We start from the raw sequence: 19,778 nt of genomic DNA, 5'->3' as shown, positions 1-19,778 counted from the left end.
AGAACTTATGACATCCAAAGTTATTTAATTCTGCATTTTTTGACAAGCTGGCTTTGATAAAAAGCTCAGACTTTATTTAAAGGTGATTTGTGTTTAAAAAGTCATTATTTCTGCATTTCATTTCAGTCTCACTGATGACACAGATGACACTTCACATATATCAACTAAAATGCATAATCAACTAATCATAATAATCAAAATTTAAATGAAAATTAAGTGGATGTAGTTTCCAGCATAGCAAAAAAAAAGTGCTTCAGCTTTGTTTGCCTGCTGAACTTTTCTCTTAAGTCTGAAGTCTCTGGGGTATATTTGTAGCAATAGCCAAAAATACATTGTGTGGGTCAAATTAAAGATTTTTTTTAATACCAAAAATCATTAGGATATTAAGTAAAGATCATGTTCCATGAAGATATTTTGTAAATTTCCTACTGTAAATATATCAAAACTTAATTTTTGATTAGTAATATGCATTGGTAAGAACTTCATTTGGACAACTTTAAAGATGATTTTCTCAATATTTAGATTTTTTTGCACCCTCAGATTCCAGATTTTCAAAGTTGCATCTCAGACAAATATTGTCTGATCATAACAAATTTATTCATCTTTCAGATGATGTGTAAATCTCAATTTTGAGAAATTGACACTCAAGACAAAATCACAAAAGACAAAAATAAATATTGATTCAGAATAGTTTTAAAAACTATAATAGTATCTTAATGATGCAAAAAATAACATGCAGGTAAAAAAAAAAAATCTTTAGTTTACATTTTAATTTTCAAATTATTTTAATTTTACCAAACACATGCTCATGAGTGAATGAAAAGATGAAACTGTATTAAAAATGAGCCAGTTTTGGGGTTCAGTGGAAACAAGCAGAGCGGTCCCAGCAGCTCCGTGTCGGTGTAACAGAGGTCTGAAGGCTGTGGATGTGAGATGCTGTATTTTCTCTTTGCATGTCTCTTTCCGCTCTGTTTTTCATTCTTCTCTCTTTTAACTGCTTTCACTAAAACCCTCATCAGGCTACAGAACGTCACCTTATGATCGAACAGGTACACTCTTTAGGTAACTCTATTTCACGCCAATTCCATACTTCTGCTCAGCTGTGTTTTGAGGATGAGTTTGATGTAACGCTCCACCTCTCTCTCTCTCTCTCTCTCTCTCTGTCTCTCTCTCGCTGTCTCTCTCTCTCTCTCTCTCTCTCTCTCTCTCTCTCTCTGTCTCTGTCTCTCTCTCTCTCTCTCTCTCTCTGTATCGGTAACGCAGCCTGGGCGATGGCGACCTCCAAACCCGACATCCTCATCATCCTCCTGCAGAAGCTCATGGAGGAAGGCAACCTGCTGTATAAGGTCAGGACAGATTCAAGTTTAGCGTAATTACATGAAGACACCTAACACCTCAAGGCTGAGATTCTTCAAGAATATTCCAGGGAAATTTTGATATGTGATATTAATCACTGAATTCCTATACAGTTATAAATCATATTTGATCATTTTATATAATATTTCATAATAAAATATTTTTAAATTAATTCAATTTTATTTATTTATTTATTTATTTATTATCATTATAAGTATATATGCATCTTCTAATATTCTAATTATATTATTATACATATAACTTTATTTACATTTTTATTTATTACTATACATATATAAATATTATTTATTCAATACAAGGTAATATATAATAATTATATAATTATATGTTAATTCATAATTATAATCAACATTCCACATTTCTCTCACTCCATCCACTCAGTTATATATATATATAGAAAGAGATCAAATGTAAATTTTACTTTAAATATATAAATATGTGTTAAATACAGGATCATATGATTTATTCTTTACAAGATAATATATAATTATTATATACCTTATAAATATAACATATTCAATACAAAATAATATAGAAATAATTATAAAAATAATTTATTCAAAACAAGAGGGTGGGGTGGATATGTTGATTAGAATTATAAATTATGCAATATGCATTTGTAATATATTAAATTATTTGACATTTATTAAATACAGGATCCATCCAAGAGGGTGGATGAAGCAAGAGAAATGTTGATTATAAAAATTTGATTAATAATAAAAAAATTGTGTGTGTGTGTATATATACAGTATATATATATATATAGAGAGAGAGAGAGAGAGAGAGATCAGTGTTGAGACTGACTAATAATAATCAAGAATTCCAGAGATCTGATATGTGATATTAATGTATGAACGCTTATTAAAATAAAAATGGGAACGATTATCTCCAGAAATAATGACATACTGAGTGATGGTTATCAGAGCAGCTGATGTGTGTGTTCTCTCAGAGGGGGAAGATGAAGGAGGCGGCTCAGCGCTATCAGTACGCTCTGAGGAAGTTTCCCAGAGAGGGATTCGGTGATGAACTCAAGGCCTTTAAGGAGCTGCGTGTGTCTCTGTACCTCAATCTCTCCCGCTGCCGCCGGAAAACCAACGTAAGACAGACCATTACTTCTGCCTCTGTGCAGTCAGCTGATTTATATAGCTTTCATATAAAATCATCACGAGCTAGACATATACAATGTTCAGATTTTGAATTCACCTATTAATCGAGATTTTCAAACATCGTTCATCAAAAAATGTTTTACAACCCACATGATAGTTTTAAAATACAACAGATTATTTTAGTATTATTTATACACTATTAAAGTATTTATTCATTATCTGAATTTACATTTTAAATAATTTTTAGTAAATTTTTTGTTATTATTAGGTTTCTTTTGTTTGTTTTTAATATTTATATTTATTTTATTTCCGTTTTAGATGTAGTATTTTTTTATTTTTTATTTTTTGTAAATCAGCTTAATTTCATTTCAGTTAGTTTAGTTTTTCATGTCATTTATCAATATAAATATAATTTATCTTAACATGTATAATGCGTAATTTTTGTAACATTTCGTCTAAATCTTAAATACAAAATTTTATCATTTAGAGCATTTTTGCATAAAATGACAATTGGTCAAAATAACAAAAAATGCCATGTTTTAACAAATCAATATTTGGTGGAATAACACTGATTTTCAATCACAAAAAATGAAAACATTTGTTATTTTAATTTCTACAAAAAAAAAAAGCAGCAGCTCTTAATGACAATATTTTTATTTGAAATTTAGAAAAGATATGTTATCAGACCTTTACAGAATAAAACAAATATTAACATTTTACTCAAATCAATAACTAGTGAATCCAGAGTGGTCACTTAATTTTGTACATAGATTATAAAATATAAAATACACAGCTATGTTATTAAATAATCTATTTTATTTCTGATTTATTTTCATTTTAGTCAACAACACTGCACACATCATTTTTCTCTTAATACATTTTACAATAACATCATTTTATTTACAAATTTGCACATCATATTTAAAAATTAATTTAATTTAAATGATGATCGACTCCATGAATTCTTGATATGCCTAATTGTGAATTAATAATATATATTCTATAATATGTAATGTTAGCCAGGCTCTAGAGACGCCCCTGCTGGTTGTGCTGGTCTGGATCAATCAGATTGTGTTTTTCTCTGCTCAAAATGTCAGACACAGCAAGACGAGAAAGATGCAAATTACTCCGAGGGCCTGAATTGATTTGAAGGTCTATTCAGAGGTAATAGCCCAACTCCAAAAGGTCCCCCGACACAATACAGAGCCAATTTCCAGTCTGCACCGTTGACTGATGACACACTGAGCAACAGCTGAAGAGTTCATTAATTAAATCACCTATTATTTGGACCAATCTACAGCTATTCATCCGTGCTGCAGTGGGATCTCTGGCTGAGTGGATGATTGCTTCTCTTAGATTGGTGCCTGATGTTCACCTCTCTCTCTGACAGGACTTTGGATTGGCGGAGGAGTTTGCAACCAAGGCTTTGGAGCTCAAACCCAAATCGTACGAGGCGTACTACGCTAGAGCCAGAGCCAAACGCAGCAGCAGGTGAGACCATGATGCATCTTCATCTGCTCCACACCTACTGAGCAGCATCACTGGTGCACTAACAGACAGAAGTATGTTCTGGTCAAGTCAGAATTGCATTAAATATCAAACAGATTTTTTTTTTCTTTTCTTACAGTGTTAAATGTTGATTATAATTAAAAATTCTAATCTATAAAAGATTTAAAAAACTAATTATGAATATAATTCACCCATTAAAATGGTGGAGTGAGTGATTGTTGATTACAATGATAACTTATAAATTTAATTTAAATGAATTATATAATTAATATTAAAAATATTCAAAATTTTTAATTACACAAATGATATGAATTAATTCTATTTCTAATCATATATATATATATATATATATAAAATATTAATTAAATAAAAGATCCAAGATGGTGGCTGGAGCAAGAGATATGCTGATTATAATTATAAAATACAAATGCATCTATAAAAATAATAATAATAGCAAAATAATAACAATCATTTTATATTTATACATGTGTATTATGTAAATATAATTCAGCCTTACAAGATGATGAATGGTGTGAGAAGTGGTTTAAAATGTTAATTTTAATTATTAATGATACATTTAAACTTTTGTCAAAATTATATATATTATACAATTGTTTTTAATTATATATGTATACAATTAGAAACATAATTAATCCAATAAAAGACCCTGGCTGTAGTGAGAGGGTGAAATATGATGTTAAATGTTGTATAATTTAAAGTAGTGTTTTGATTTGAATGATTGGTTCATTTTCCTGTCAATTGTTTGTGTTTCCAGTCTCAATTATTCCTGTGATTTTCTCTCCATCTCTTTGTGAACGCTGTGCTCTCAGGCAGTTCACCGCAGCGTTAGCCGACCTGCACGAGGCCACTAAGCTCTGCCCGAACAACCGTGAGATCTGCCGTCTCCTGGCGCGCGTCGAGGACGAGTGCAAACAGATGCAGAGCAAACACCTGAGCAGCCCAGAGCAGGACGACAGGACGGAGCGCGTCGATGACGACGAGGAGGAGGAGGACGACTCTGAGGCCTGGTCTCAAAACATCTACTCTCTAAACCAGACTTCTAACGGCCGCTCGGTTTCACCGCCTCACAGACAAAGCCTCCGACACCAGCACCAGAAGAGCCTCGTCCTGCAGCCCAGCAAACAGGCGCAGATCGTCAAAACCAGCCAGCATCTGGGATCCACACGACCAACACACACAAGAAGCCAATCGCAGTATGCTCCGTCCAGCCCGATTCCCAGCCGGCACATCTCCAGCGTGCTGAAGGCCGGACCGGGCATCGACATCAGCCCGTTACTGCCCGCAGACAACGACACAGACAGCCAAGTGCACTCGTCCAAAACTCAGTCTCTAGAAGGGACGCTTCTTTCTGTGACTTCTGGAGCTCAAAGTCAAGAGCTGCGAAAGGACGCCAGCATGAGGGTCTCCAGCTCCACCAGCAGCCTGGCGTCCAGCAGCAGTTTATCAGACAGTGGGAAAGCGCAAGGCCCGGACGTGCGCACCAAAACCATAACAGACAAGCCTAAGATCAGCCAGACCGGCTCTGTGGAGTACAAACCCCGTCCCTTCATGGGAATCATGGACAAAACGGCTCGATTTCAGCAGCAGCAGCCGGTGGCGTCCCGAGGCTGGCAGAGTCACTCCACTGAAGGACTCGTGGCTTCTGCGGGTCTGACGGGTGAGATCGTGTACGGCAAACCGTCCGGAGCTTATTACGAGCCACTCAAAGGTCCCGCCGTGGGCGGCCTGCACAACGGGAGTCTGCATGCTAAAGAGTTCTGCCATAAAGAAAGCAAACCGGTTCTGGCTATGGCACATTCATTCATGGACAGTATGAGCAAACAGCCCGGCTTGACTCGAGAAAACCCCACCATTCATGTAGCGGCAATGAAACCAAAGAGATCCTTTATAGAGTCCAATGTTTAAAACATTTATATGCAGCAACCCTAGAAAACACACTTCAGATGAAGGGATCCGATCTGTGGACGATTCCTGGCCCTGAATATATATACACACACATACACACTACTGTACATTCATTTTTTTAGAAATTAATACTTCTATTCAGAAAGGATGCATTAAACTGATCAAAAGTGATAGTAAAAACACTTAGAAGGTTACAGAATTTTTTTTTTTCAACTTAAAATGCTTTCTATTCATCATAGGATCCTAAAGAAGAAAAAAATGTCAGTTTCCCAAAAAAATTTTTCCAACATAAGCAGTAAATCATCATATTAGAATGATTTCTGAAGATCATGTGACACTGAAGACCGGAGTAATGATGCTGAAAATACAGCTGCGCATCACAGAAATAAATTACATTTTATAATATATTCACACAGAAAACAGTTGTTTTAAATTTTAATAATAATTCACAATTTTTACCGTATTTTTGATCAAATGCAGCTTTGGAGAGACTTCTTTCAAAAACGTAAAAAAAAAAATCCTTGGCACTCCATACTTTTGAATGGTGGTTGTATATGGTAAAGCATAGATATATAAAATATACACATTTAAAAAGTTTGGACACTATTTTCCATATTGTAGAATAATAGTTTCAACTCATCCATTTCCATTAAAATTTAAGTGTTATAAAGAAATTCATATGTAGGCACAATTTATACTTGTCTACAAAATTTCAAGCCATTAAATCAAATGATTAGAAAAGATCATGAAAAGTAATAATATAGTGCCGTGTATATATATATCTTTTATATATAAAAAGATTTAATGAGCATTCATAAACACAATATTCACTCAGAAATATATGACATTTCTGTTCTGAAGTTCAGACTTCTGTTAATTGGTTAAGTTATAACTGATTTATGGGTCTGTTTCTACTCGTGTTTTCTTTAAGGAATACTTCAGCATCCAGGATTATTATTTTTGATTTTTTAAGCCCTGCAAAAGACCATAACAGACCGTAAACACCTGAAGCGGGGCTCGAGCACTGCGTCACACTGAATTGATCCTGTGCATAAAGGGTTAATGTTGCCAGATCAGACCCTCCACTATGTTCTGTAAATATCATTGCAATGTGTATTTTCCACCTTTTATGTGAAGATGGTGTATTTGACCATTTATTTACAAAAAAAAAAAAAAAAAGTGTATGGAGTTTTTCATGCATTTTTGGTTGACGTGATGTTTGCTGTTATTAAACTTGTACCTGGTCTGTTTGTATGTTTGTACATTACATCTGAATTTGCCCTACGATGGTAAAGTCTTTTCTTTCCTGCTTGTTATTCCTGTCTAGATTAATTTATTTACGGCGCCTCCTGCTTGGTATCTGTCAAAGCAATATATTTTATATAGTTATTTTTGCACAGCTACTTTTAAGAGAAATATGAAACAGAAATGTTTTACGAATTCGAAACTATGGAGGCCATCTTGATGTGAGCGCCTGCTAAAGTTTATGTGAAGGAAGTGGAGAAAAAATATGAAAAATCAAGTTTGAGACGCGCAGATGTTATATTTGAAACGTGTATATATTATTTTTTCTGCAATTGGTGGCTCACGAGTTGTGATCTGTTACTGCATTCTGTATTAAAATGAATTCATTTCTGCCATGATCCATTTACGGGAAATAAAAAAAAATCCCACAGGAAAAAAGGATTTCTTCATTATTATTAATCACTGTTAATTTGGACAAGCTAATTAAGATAAATTGTCATGATCTGGAGAACATCCTTTAATAAAGGATGATAAAAGTCCAAAAGGTCTGGACACATTCTTATTACATTTAATATTTTAATTTCCCACACTCAATATTAAAACCTTCATAAATACAATATATTTTTATTTATTTCTTTTTATAAATGTAAAAGTTTTTTTTTTTTTTTTAATTGCTGTCTCATGGGTCATGATCTCTTATGCATTCTCTATTTAAAATAATTTTTCCATTTCAGGAAATAAGAAAAAGAGAATAAAACTTCCAAAATCAAATATGTTATATGGCCCACATTTAACATTACATTTTATTTCTCACACAATATTAACATCATAAACTGAAGTTTAATTTCTAGTTCAGGTTCAAAATTTAAATAATAAAAAACTATAAAGCTAAAGATAAACATTTAAGCAATAAAGAAGCTAAATAAACAGCTGCATGAAGTTGTAGGAGGAAGTCTGTTGATGTACTGATCCTCGGATTACTAAAGTGTCCATTTAGACATTTAATGTTGTCAAGGAGAATGAATTCAGCACTGAATTTATCTATGCTACTAAAAGTAAAGGTTCTTTATTGGTATTCATGATTCCATAAAGAACCTTCAAGATCCATGGAATCTTTCCATTCTTTTAAAGGTTCTTTAGATTATTAAAATGTTCTTCACATTTAGAAAAGAAAATAATGCTGCTTTTAAGAACTCTTCACTGAAAGGTTCTTTGGGGAACCAAAAATGTTTTTTCTAAGGCATCACTGTGAAAATGCAATTTTGGAAGCTTTATTCTGATATTTTTAAGAGTGTATCCATCAAAACCCACCCAAAATCAATAATAACTAGCTCAATTTTTCCCCATCCAACCACAGTTGACAACTGTGGGATTTCCATAAAGGGCATAAAAATGTTAAACTGTCAATATAAAAGTATAACAGGTTATTTTATAGTATATATTTCATAATAATAGATAAATTGTTCAGATCACGATGTTCAGTCAGGATCATCCAAAGGCTGTTTCAGGCAGTTTGATGCATTCAGGTTACAGGTACAGTAATAAGTGAATTCATTATTATTTTAATTATCATATATATAAGTCTCTTCTGCTCATCAAGGCTGCATTTATTTGATCAAAAATACAGAAAAAAAACTAGTAATATTGTAAATATTATTGCAATTTAAAATAATGGTTTTCCATTTTAATATACTTTAAACTTTAATTTATTTCTGTGATGCGCAGCTTAATTTTCAGCATCATTACTCCAGTCTTCAGTGTCACATGATCTTCAGAAATCATTCTAATATGCTGATTTATTATCAGAGCTGGAAACTGTTTTTGCTACTTAAAATATTTTTTTGGAACCTGTGATACTTTTTTTCAGGATTCTATAATGAATTAAAAGTTAAAAAGAAGAGCATTTATTTAAAATAGAAATCTTTTCTAACAATATACACTACTGTTCAAAAGTTTAATATATATATATACACATTCTATATTCTAAAAAAAATATATAGATTTAAATTATACCTTTATTTTATTATTATTTTGTTTATAATTTTTTAGTTGAATTGTTTAAATATGAGATAGATATGAATATATATTTGTGACCCTGGAGCACAAAAGCAGTCTTAAGTCTCTGGGGTATATTTGTAGCAATAGCCAAAAATACATTGTATGGGTCAAAATTATTGATTTTTCTTTTATCATGTTCCATGAAGATATTTTGTAAATTTCCTACCAAAAATATATCAAAACTTAATTTTTGATTAGTAATATGCATTGCTAAGAACTTTATTTGGACAACTTTAAAGATGATTCAGATAGTTGTATCTCGGCCAAATATTGTCAGATCATAGCAAACCATACATCAATGGAAAGATTATTTATTCAGATTTCAGATGATGTATAAATATCAATTTTGAGAAATTGACCTTTATGACTGGTTTTGTGCTCCAGGGTCACATATACATGTGTTTGTGTGTGTGAATAACAGTGTCAGAACATATGATACTCACAAAGCTATCCATAACATTTTGACAGTCATGCTACATTAAAACTAGCCCAAAAAAGCAACCCTGTAATTTTTCCCACAAAATCATTTTCAAAACAGCCCACTTGTGTTGGAAGAAAAGTGAATCTGGCAACACATTGAATTAAATTCAAATAGTGACATCTAGATTTACATTAAAGCTGATGAGGACAGACTAACTTGGATCTGTGACCTGCAGCGATGACCGGGTCCTTCATGAGCTCTCAGAGGAACTCATCAGTGAAGATCCCAGATCCTTAATCTTCCTCAGGACTCGACCGCAGAGACCCACTGACTCTACAGGACAGAGAAAACAAGCGTATTCGGCTGATGGAAATCACCCAGCATATGATTCAGCTGATTCCACGTATATCTGGCCATCACAGGCTACCAAACAAAACAAAAGACACAAACACAGCAGACACAGTTTGTGGACAGAGGACTTTCTTTTGCCTTACAGAACTAGTGCAACTCACTCTTCACACTAAACCAATACTGACTAGTGCCTGAACTATTTGACCCTAAAAGATGATTACTAATTGAATTACACCAGATGCTGGTTGCATAAAAGTTTTAGACTAGTCTTACAAGTTAGTCATCCAATTTCTTTTCTTTAAGACAGGCCATATTTTTACACATTATTAAATTAAATTACATAAAATTGTAGATTAGTCTAAGTTGAATCCAAAAATCACTGCCAGTTGGTCGAGCTCATACTGAAGACACAGTCTTAACATAGAGGCTAAGTTTATGCAACTGGCCCCAGAACAACATAAGGGTAAGTCAACAAATGAATTTTCATTTTTTAGTGAACTGTTCCTTTAATTTCCAGGACTCTGAAGCAGGTGACAGTGCTATTTTAATATCCAGATACTGTTATAGGTTTTATTAATGTTGAATCTTAAATCTGAAGCCTTCTTCTTCTGCAAATACAACATGAAGCTCGACTTCACGCATGACGTAATCACGCTGGAAGAGAGACTGGAGCTAAAGAGAGACGTGAGAGTCATGTTTTCAATCAGACGCTGCCCGGGATGTATGTGTGATCAGTGTGCAGTCAGACTCTTGAATCTAATATCACAGCAGCAGCAGCAGGTTCTGATGACTGCAGCAGCTCCAGCTCCTCCTGAGGACTAGATCCTGCAGGCTGCATCAACCACAGGTGTTAAACTCAACTAATCGAAACAAACAGCCAATCAACCAACTCCCTTCAGCAGACAGTCACGATCACCCGAAGGCTGTTTCAGGCAGTTTGATGCATTCAGGTTACAGGTGATAAGTGAATTGATTATTATTTTAATTATCATATATATAGTGCATTTAAAAAGCTTGAGATCAGTAAGATTTGTAGTGTTTTTTTTTTTTAATAAGTCTCTTCTGCTCATCAAGGCTGCATCTATTTGATCAAAAATACAGAAAAAAATCAGTAATATTGCAAAATATTATTGCAATTTAAAATAATGGTTTTCTATTTTAATATACTTTAAAATATTATTTATTTCTGTGATCAAAGCTGTATTTTCAGCATCATTACTCCAGTCTTCAGTGTCACATGATCTTCAGAAATCATTCTAATATACTGATTTATTGTCAATGTTGGAAACAGTTTTTGCTGCTTGATATTTGTTTTGAAATCTGTGATAATTTTCTGAGGATTCTTTGATTAATAAAAAGTTTTATTTAAAAATGAAATCTTTTGCAACAATATACTGTACACTACCGTTCAAAAGTTTGCGGTCAGTAATCTTATTTATTTTTTTTTTAAACAAAATGAATGCTTTTATTCGGCAAGGATGTGTTAAACTGATAAAACATGATGATAAAGATTTATACTGTTAGAAAAGATTATGTTTTTAAATAAATGTGGTTCTTTTAACTTAATCACAGGTCTCAAAAAAATATTAAGCAGCAAAAAGTAACATGCATTTAGTATGATCTGTTATTTTGTTAAAATTATTCACATTTTCTGCAAGGGGTTTCAAAACTTTTGTATGCCACTATATATATATATATATATAGATAGATAGATAGATAGATAGATAGATAGATAGATAGATAGATAGATATGCATTTTTCATTTATATTTTAAATTATTAGATTTTAACTATTTACATAAAAACAGCGTAATTTATTAAAATTTAGTAATAAAAAAGCTTCAAATAAATACATTTTAAATAACACATCATTAAATAAAATTCATAAATAATGAAAATGTAAATAAATTGTATGAATTTGTATAAACAAAAAATAAAAATAGATTTGCATACATAATAAAAATTACATTTACATAATACATCTTAACAGTACAGCACTATATAGAGAATAGAACAAAATGTAATAATGTGACTCCAATTACATATTTTCTAAATAATACAAATATTCATAGTATGATTTTTTTTTCTACAGTAAATCGGGTCTTTATGCATGAAAAGTTATAGCTGCCTTTTAAATTTCAGAATGGGGGTCCCTCGCTCAAAGATAATCATATTTAGTGTCCGTGTCATCTAATAGATTTTCTTCTTCAGGAGTGAAAGTATCATTTGAACGTGAAAGGTTTTAAGCATGTTGCATGGTAAATTCATTTAATAATAATAATAATAATAATAATAATAATAATAATAATAATAATAATAATATTAAAATAACTAATAAAAATTTCTAGCTTTCTAATAAAGCTCCTAACTCCTAATAAAGCATGAAGGACATTGTCTGAGACAGGTTTGTGTGTGTTTCCTCACCGATGTTAGACTCAGTGGTCAGTGTCTGTGTTTAGGCTGATGAGTTCAGCCCTGTCAATGTTGTGGGCCCTTAACGTGTCCACCAGAGCTTCAAATCCTTCATCACGGAGCCACTCGCTCACATCCTCCTCTGACCAGTGTCCTGGACTAACCCAGGGACTTCCTTCATGTCCGCACACACAAACAGGAAGAGCTTTATCATCATCATCCTCGATGCTGAACATCTCTCATTATATTCCAAACAATGTGTCCCTTCCTTCCCAAACATAAACAAAGAGCCTCCTCTTGCCCAGATGAATTATTCATATGCATGTACACATTAAAAACAAATGGATATATTTGCAATATTTTAATTAAATTTGTGAATACTGATCAAAAATAGGACTGCACAAATAATTCAGTTACAACCAAAATTATGATATATATTGTGCCTTGCTCGATTATTGCAAAAGACTCTGAATTAACTAAACAATAACAGTCTGCTTATGTGTGAGTAAAGACAGCTTAAAAAACGAATCATTTTAGTGAATCGGTTCTTTCAAACCATGATTCAGGCTGAATGTTTAATTTGCAAGTTTTAATTAAATTATGTTTATTAAATCCCAGTATTTATAATTCATCATCTGCTCTGTTTATCTCAAATGCTCTCTCACTATTAGCTCGTTTGTCGAATCGGACATGTTCAAAAGAGTCGATTCCCGGTTCATTGATTTTTTCGGATTTAATTCGATTCGTGAAAGAAACGTTCAGATCAGTTTTGTGAACTAGTTCAACCAATTAATTAAAAAGATCCGACTCTAAAGAACGATTCGCTTTTGTTTCATTTTAAACTTTGGCTTTGGAGTTCGATTCATTTCTGTGATTCAGTTCAAGAGTGCCGTTTTAATGAATCGATTCGAAACTGATTCGTTTACTTCACCACTCCAAAATGTTCATGAAAGTCTCTGCGTGGCATTTTTTCATACATTAAAATGTTTAGTAAAATATAGATAGTCCTATGTCGGTAAATCTTAATGTATATTTTTACTAGTGCATATTAATGAAAATAAGAATTATATTGTTCATTTAGTGCATAACATGGTTTTTTATGTAAAATTAAATAAAAAAATATATGAAAAAACTATTTCTTCTTAGAAGTATACTTCAGTGTTAAATAAAATGTAATTATTAAAAAAAATATTCAGTAACATAATATATTTATCAATTATCACTTATCAGTTATAAAATAATCACTCCAAAAATTGTGATTAAATAGCAATATTTGGCATCCTATTGCATTAAACAGTAAGTATGGAGTTTACCGTTTAGTGAACACTACCGCATGTTTGACAAAAGAAAACACTTGTTCAAAAACACTGATTCATTCGCAATCAAATATATGTGCAAATGATAGAATCATTCACGCAAATGTTTAATACAAGAATAAAACAAGCATCCATCTATTAGAGTCACTGAATCTTGCATGCAAGCGATTCATTCAAAAACACTGAATCATTCAGGAACAAAACAAGTGACTGTTTATATGACTGAATCATAAAAACGACTCATTCAAAAGTGCAGATTTATTCAAGAATGAAACAAGCTACTGTACTTTTTAATATGAGAGTCGTTGAATCATTCCTGCAAATTATTCATTCAAAAACACTGGAACGAAAGAAGCTGCTGTCTGAAAAGAGTCACTGAATAGTTCACTCAAACAATTTGTTCAAAAACACAAATATATTCAAGAATGAATCAAAACACTGTTTATGTGAGTCAGTGAATCATTCATTCAGCCAGTTTGTTCAAAAATCGTTCACTGATTTGTTCTTTCAGTAACACCTACTGTGTCTTGCTTAGACAGTTAACAAGAGGATTCTTTTCACTATTAATTTCAGTGATAATGTGGTGTGACTGATTTTTAGAAGTAGGCTATAAATATTGTGTCTCTAAATGAATATGAACTCAAAGAAAAACTGAATGCATACAGAAGAACTGAAATGTTTTAATTCTGCCTTGGCTTCATTTGGAACTATTATGGAACTATAGAGGAACTGAATTGGAATAGAAATGGTATTCTCATTTGAGTTTCGAATGGAACAGAACTCTGTTTCAGACTTCTGCATTAATCTGCAGTGTGAAGGTGGTCAGCTGAGACTCACCTGTCCTGCTGCGTCAGAGTGTGTAGAAGTTCACACACACACACACACACACACACACACACACACACACACACACACACACACACACACACACACACACACACACACACACACACACACCACACACACACACACACACACACAACACACACACACACACACACACACACACACACACACACACACACACACACACACACACACACACACACACACACACACACACACACACACACACACAGAGTTTCATCATATGTTTGGAGCATTAAGCTGCAGGTGACAGACCATTCACCCCATACAGCTGATACTGAATGATTTAAATACAAATATTAATTGCATTTTGGCAACGCATAAATGTTGGATCTCTAAATCACATGGTTTTTCAATGCTTAATCATAAATAATCTTCCATTAATCATAACTCTTCCATTAATTGAACTCTGGTTTCTTTCCCAAACCTTTGCTGTGAAATTCCGCACATATATCAGGGCATTGGTGGTTAATGAATATGCATGATTGTTCATTTAAAATGCTCTATACCCAGGGTTAATAAAGAAAGTCCAAGAACTGTCCAAGTCGCATTTCTTCTTTAGTGTCATTAATAGTTGCATTTTGTGCAATAACCTCAAAACATCAAAATAAAGACGTCGATCACTCACTGCGTCATATACAGTCACTGTTTTATCAACAGACCTGCAAATAAAGCAAAATAAAATCCATATTTATATCTTGTTTTCCTTTTTTGTGTGTGTGTCACTAGCATCTGAGCCCAGACAGACTGTTGTTCTTTTAAATCCAGCATGTTATGGATTTTTTGGAATGTACTGCTGTATCAGAATCTGACACCACAGATCCACCTGCTGGTCAAACTGCGTAAAACAAAATCTGCTAAATAAAATATACTGTGTAAAAAAAAAAAAAAATGAAAATAGAATTATTAGATTCAAAAATTTAAAAAATTATAAATTAGAAAATTTTGCCTTGGCAACTAATTAAAATAAGTTTATGTTGAAGTACTAAAATAAATAAAAATAAAACTAAACAGAAATGCATAAATTAGCAGCTAGTAGCAGCAATGATGTGACGAGTGGGCGGGGCTTACCCAGAGACGAGCAGCTGTCCGTCAAATAAGAACGCAGGAGGAGTATAGAGCAGCGACATCTCATAACCTGTGCATAAACACACAAACACTGAAGCATTGTGGGAAAACAGATCTCTTCATGCTAAAGCAAATTTAATGCTGTTTAGTAATTCATAAGCTCGGTTCTAAAACCTAGTGAGCTGCCTAACTAGACAGCATTTTAAGGTATCATAGATGCAGTGCAAAAGGCTGTGCTTTTCTACAAGGCAGCGTTTTCTTTCATGTTATAGTAAAAGTGAGAAAAATGTGGTTTACAAGTAATGCAATTTTAATTGAAAATACATTTAATTAAAAACTATTTTAAGGTGTATTTTAACTTTTTAATATTTTAAAACAATTGAAACATGTAAATTCAATGCAGAAGATGTGTTTATTATATACAAAAATAGCTATAATGAATTTAGGAAAAAAAAGATTTATTTATTTGTATTATATTAATTTTATTATTTTACTATAATTTTAATATTTATATCTTTGTATTTTTGTCATTGTTGTGCTGTAGCATATAGAGTATACACATTTAAATGGCTAAACTAACACTAAACGCTTAATATAATAAATATTTTCAGTTCTGGGCTGCACCTATTTTTAAGCTTATTATTTATTATTAGTTGTTTTTTTCATTTAGGTAAAGTTTTAGTCATTTTGTTCAACTTATTTTTATATTAAATATATTTATAAACTGTTTTATTTAAGATTCAGTTTGGAATTATTTTATTACATCAAGTGAACACTGAGACAGGTGCTATATATGTTGCCATGGACACATACACTTGGTTAAACCATTTACTTGAGTTCAGAATTCACTTTAGATCAACTCAGACAGGCAATATAAAGAACTCTAAAACACCAGCGAGCTGAAATCCCTGATAACTTCAGTCAGAAAATCAACATCATGCATATTCTGTCTCCACACACACACACACACACACACACACACACACACACACACAGACCAATTTCCTGCGAGACAGTGAGACACAATATCCCAGTAACGCCTGTAATTGACTACTGCTTATCTGCATGTGAGCGTAAAAACAAAAGTGTGCATGAAGATTCCCAGCAGGCAGTGGACGCGACCGTTTCCACAGCGACAGACAGACAAAGCCCACACTGACGCCTGCTGCTGAGGATTATGGAAACATTGTCCAACTATCTTAAAGAAAAGCTTGGGTGTGATGTGAATTGCCAACACATAGACACTACAAACAATAGATACAGTTCATTTAAAGTGAGTGCTGAGTGCAATAATGTGGCGGAGATGTACAGTCCGGAGCTATGAGCCATGCAAAGTAAGAGCACTGGGGGTCAACATAGCTGCGTGATAATTTAATGCAAAATTGTGATATCCACATCCACAACTGATCTTGCTAAGTGTATAGTGAGAGGAAGGATCAGGAGGAGTGGCTACCCTGTGGCATAAAACACTGGACTCAGTGATAAATATTAAGGTTGAAGCTGACTGGTGTTTCACAGTACGGATAAGTTGTTCAAATAAAGAGTTAATCATCCTTAATGTTTACACACCATATGAATCTCTACGAAAATAAGAAGGCTGATTAAATAGACTTGCTTTTACTAGCTCTATTATAAATGAAAATAATTTTGCAAGTGTTTTTGTGGTTGGGGATATGAATGCAGCTCTTACTGATAAATCTTTGATGTTTGAAAGAATGTTTGAATGAATGCATGAATGTTTCAATGTTTGAATGAATCCCAGATTTTCTTCTGTCAGTGGCCTATTAAAAGTGTGTGCTAAAACAAAACTCATATCGTTAATGATGAAACGAGTGATGATGATGGTGACGTGTAGGCAGGGTCGTATGTTATATGCTCAAGCAAATATGTTGTTTTTAAAATTTTAGATGATAAACCTTTTTAGAGCATATTGTACATCTTTCTATGCTGCTCCTTTGTGAGTTACGTTTTAAAAAGAGAGCCCATGGAAGCTTCAGGTGGCCTACAATGACTGTTTGAGGGTCCTGCTGAAAATCCCGAGGTGGAGCAGTGCAGGGGATCTATTCTATTTGATGTTTAAATGTATTTGTCGGTTGGATGTTTCGCTGAATGCTTTTATAAAGTTGTTGTCAAATCCTAGGCTTACTGTGGTGCGATATCAGTCACTTATGAGAAAACACTGGGAATATTTAATGTGTATTGTACTGTTTTGTATGGCTTGTTTTAGTGTTTTGCTAATCGACCTTAAGTCTGGAAATAAAGTTGAATGAAGAAAGTAATTGCAACTTTTTATCTGAAAATTCTGAGTTTTTTGAGTCAGAAAATAGTCAGAATTGTGAAATAAACAGCTTTTTTACCCTTTTTAAAATTTGTATTCTGTTTTATTTGTAAAAAAAAACAAAAAAAAAACACAGAATTCTATATTTCACAATTCTGACTTTCTGTTTCCAAGGAAAACAAAAACAAATTGTAATGTATAAAATCAGAATTGTGAGACAAAAAGAATTGTGAGATAGAAAGTCACAAAAAGTTATTTTTTATTTTTTCGTCCTGTGAAAAACTTTCTGACTTTGCCTTTGATGCAGTCCTTGAGTATAAGGCCTATAAACTAATGTTGGCTTCACTTCTGATCCAATTTGAATGCAATATTTGCAGAATCCTGTTGTGTTCAGTCCGTCCCGCTGCAGAATATTTTCAGTCATTGATTCCCTCAGTTTAAACTCTGAATGACGGGTGCAGTGATAGAGACAGAGAGTTTGAGTACCTGCTGTTGCATGCTGGGAAATAATCCATATCCTCAGTCTGTTATCCTGCCCACCAGAGGCCAATCGAAACTTGACTGTCTCGCCATCTGAAAACGTCCATCCACACACACACATAGCAGAACATGACTAGTCAAGATTACATGGATGACGTCTGACATCCATGTAAAGATAATTACAATATATTCACTCACAACAGCAAAAAAAGTTTAGACGAGAAGACTCATTTCATTCATTCATCAGTTCATTAGTTTCATCTGAAATCTGAAATACACTCAAAAAAAAAAATATTTAGGGCTGAATTTAAGATTTATATATTTAAATTGCATGTAAATTTTCCTATTTTACATAAACTAATAAACTTACTGTGATGCATATCTGTCAGTCATTCTTTCACACTGTAAATTAAACAGGTCCGATTTCTGCACTCAAACAAAATCATGGCATAGTTAATTATTAGATATTTACATCTATTTGATTTTATTTAAATAATATTTTTCAAAATGCATTTATTCAAATTGCTAAAAGAAATTATGTTTTCAGTTAAAAAATAGGAAGATGGTTAAAGACTATTTGTTGAACAAGCCATAAAATGCATGAGATTTAATAAAAAATGGTTTTATTGATGATAAATATATAAACCTGCTTATTGTATATTTAAAACACATTCGGTTTATTAGTACTATTACAGAAATCTGACCTGATTCATTCATGTATGACTGACAAATGTGTTACATAAAGTTCATTAGCTTTTGTTAAAACGGTGTTATCCAAATGTATGGACATTTTATATGTAATTAAAAAAAAAAATCACTAGGTGTAAAATAAAATGTCTTGCAATATACACATACATACATGTTTGCTCATAGAAAAATGTGAGACTGAGACTTTCCCACATTGTGGAAGGTAAATCCCATCCGTCCCCAGCAGAGGGAGAAATAATAATCCTCTACAGCAGAAGAGAGATAATATTGTTTGTGTTATGATGCTCATCTGACTTCAGCACATCTACAGCTGAGACGCTTCAGCTTACAGAGAGACTCCAGCACACAATTCCTAATCAAACATTTGATGGACCGCTCTATGTTTTACATTCATGAAAAGATAATTATAGCTCCTAAGTGTATTATTGTAGAGAGTCTAGGTGTAAAATAAAATAAAAGACATAATTTGTCGTTTTACTTTAAATAAAATAAATAAATAAATAAATAAAATTTAATTAAATAAAAGACAATTTCTCTTTTTTAGTTTAACTTCAAATAACTGAAACGGAAATAAAAATGAATAAGAAATATATATATATATATATAGTGGCATACAAAAGTTTGGAAACCCCTTGCAGAAAATGTGAATAATTTTAA

The 19,778-nt window shown here is 32.7% G+C and overlaps 1 protein-coding gene across 1 annotated transcript in view; it reads left to right on the top strand.

Annotated features, from left to right (window-relative positions):
- The window catches only part of LOC109048073 (protein TANC1-like), a 164,643-nt gene extending 158,525 nt beyond the window's left edge, over positions 1–6,118 (top strand). The window contains 4 exon segments of the mRNA XM_042764338.1: positions 1,254–1,346; positions 2,327–2,473; positions 3,874–3,974; positions 4,823–6,118. Coding sequence (XP_042620272.1) covers positions 1,254–1,346; positions 2,327–2,473; positions 3,874–3,974; positions 4,823–5,918 — 1,437 coding nt within the window. The 3' untranslated portion in view covers positions 5,919–6,118.
- Positions 6,119–19,778: the final 13,660 nt, after the last annotated feature.

Source organism: Cyprinus carpio, chromosome A9 (genome assembly GCF_018340385.1).
Source record: "Cyprinus carpio isolate SPL01 chromosome A9, ASM1834038v1, whole genome shotgun sequence".
Classification (NCBI taxonomy): Eukaryota; Metazoa; Chordata; class Actinopteri; order Cypriniformes; family Cyprinidae; genus Cyprinus; species Cyprinus carpio.
Note: the sequence above shows the minus strand (reverse complement) of the source record. Positions and strands in the feature narration are given on the sequence as shown.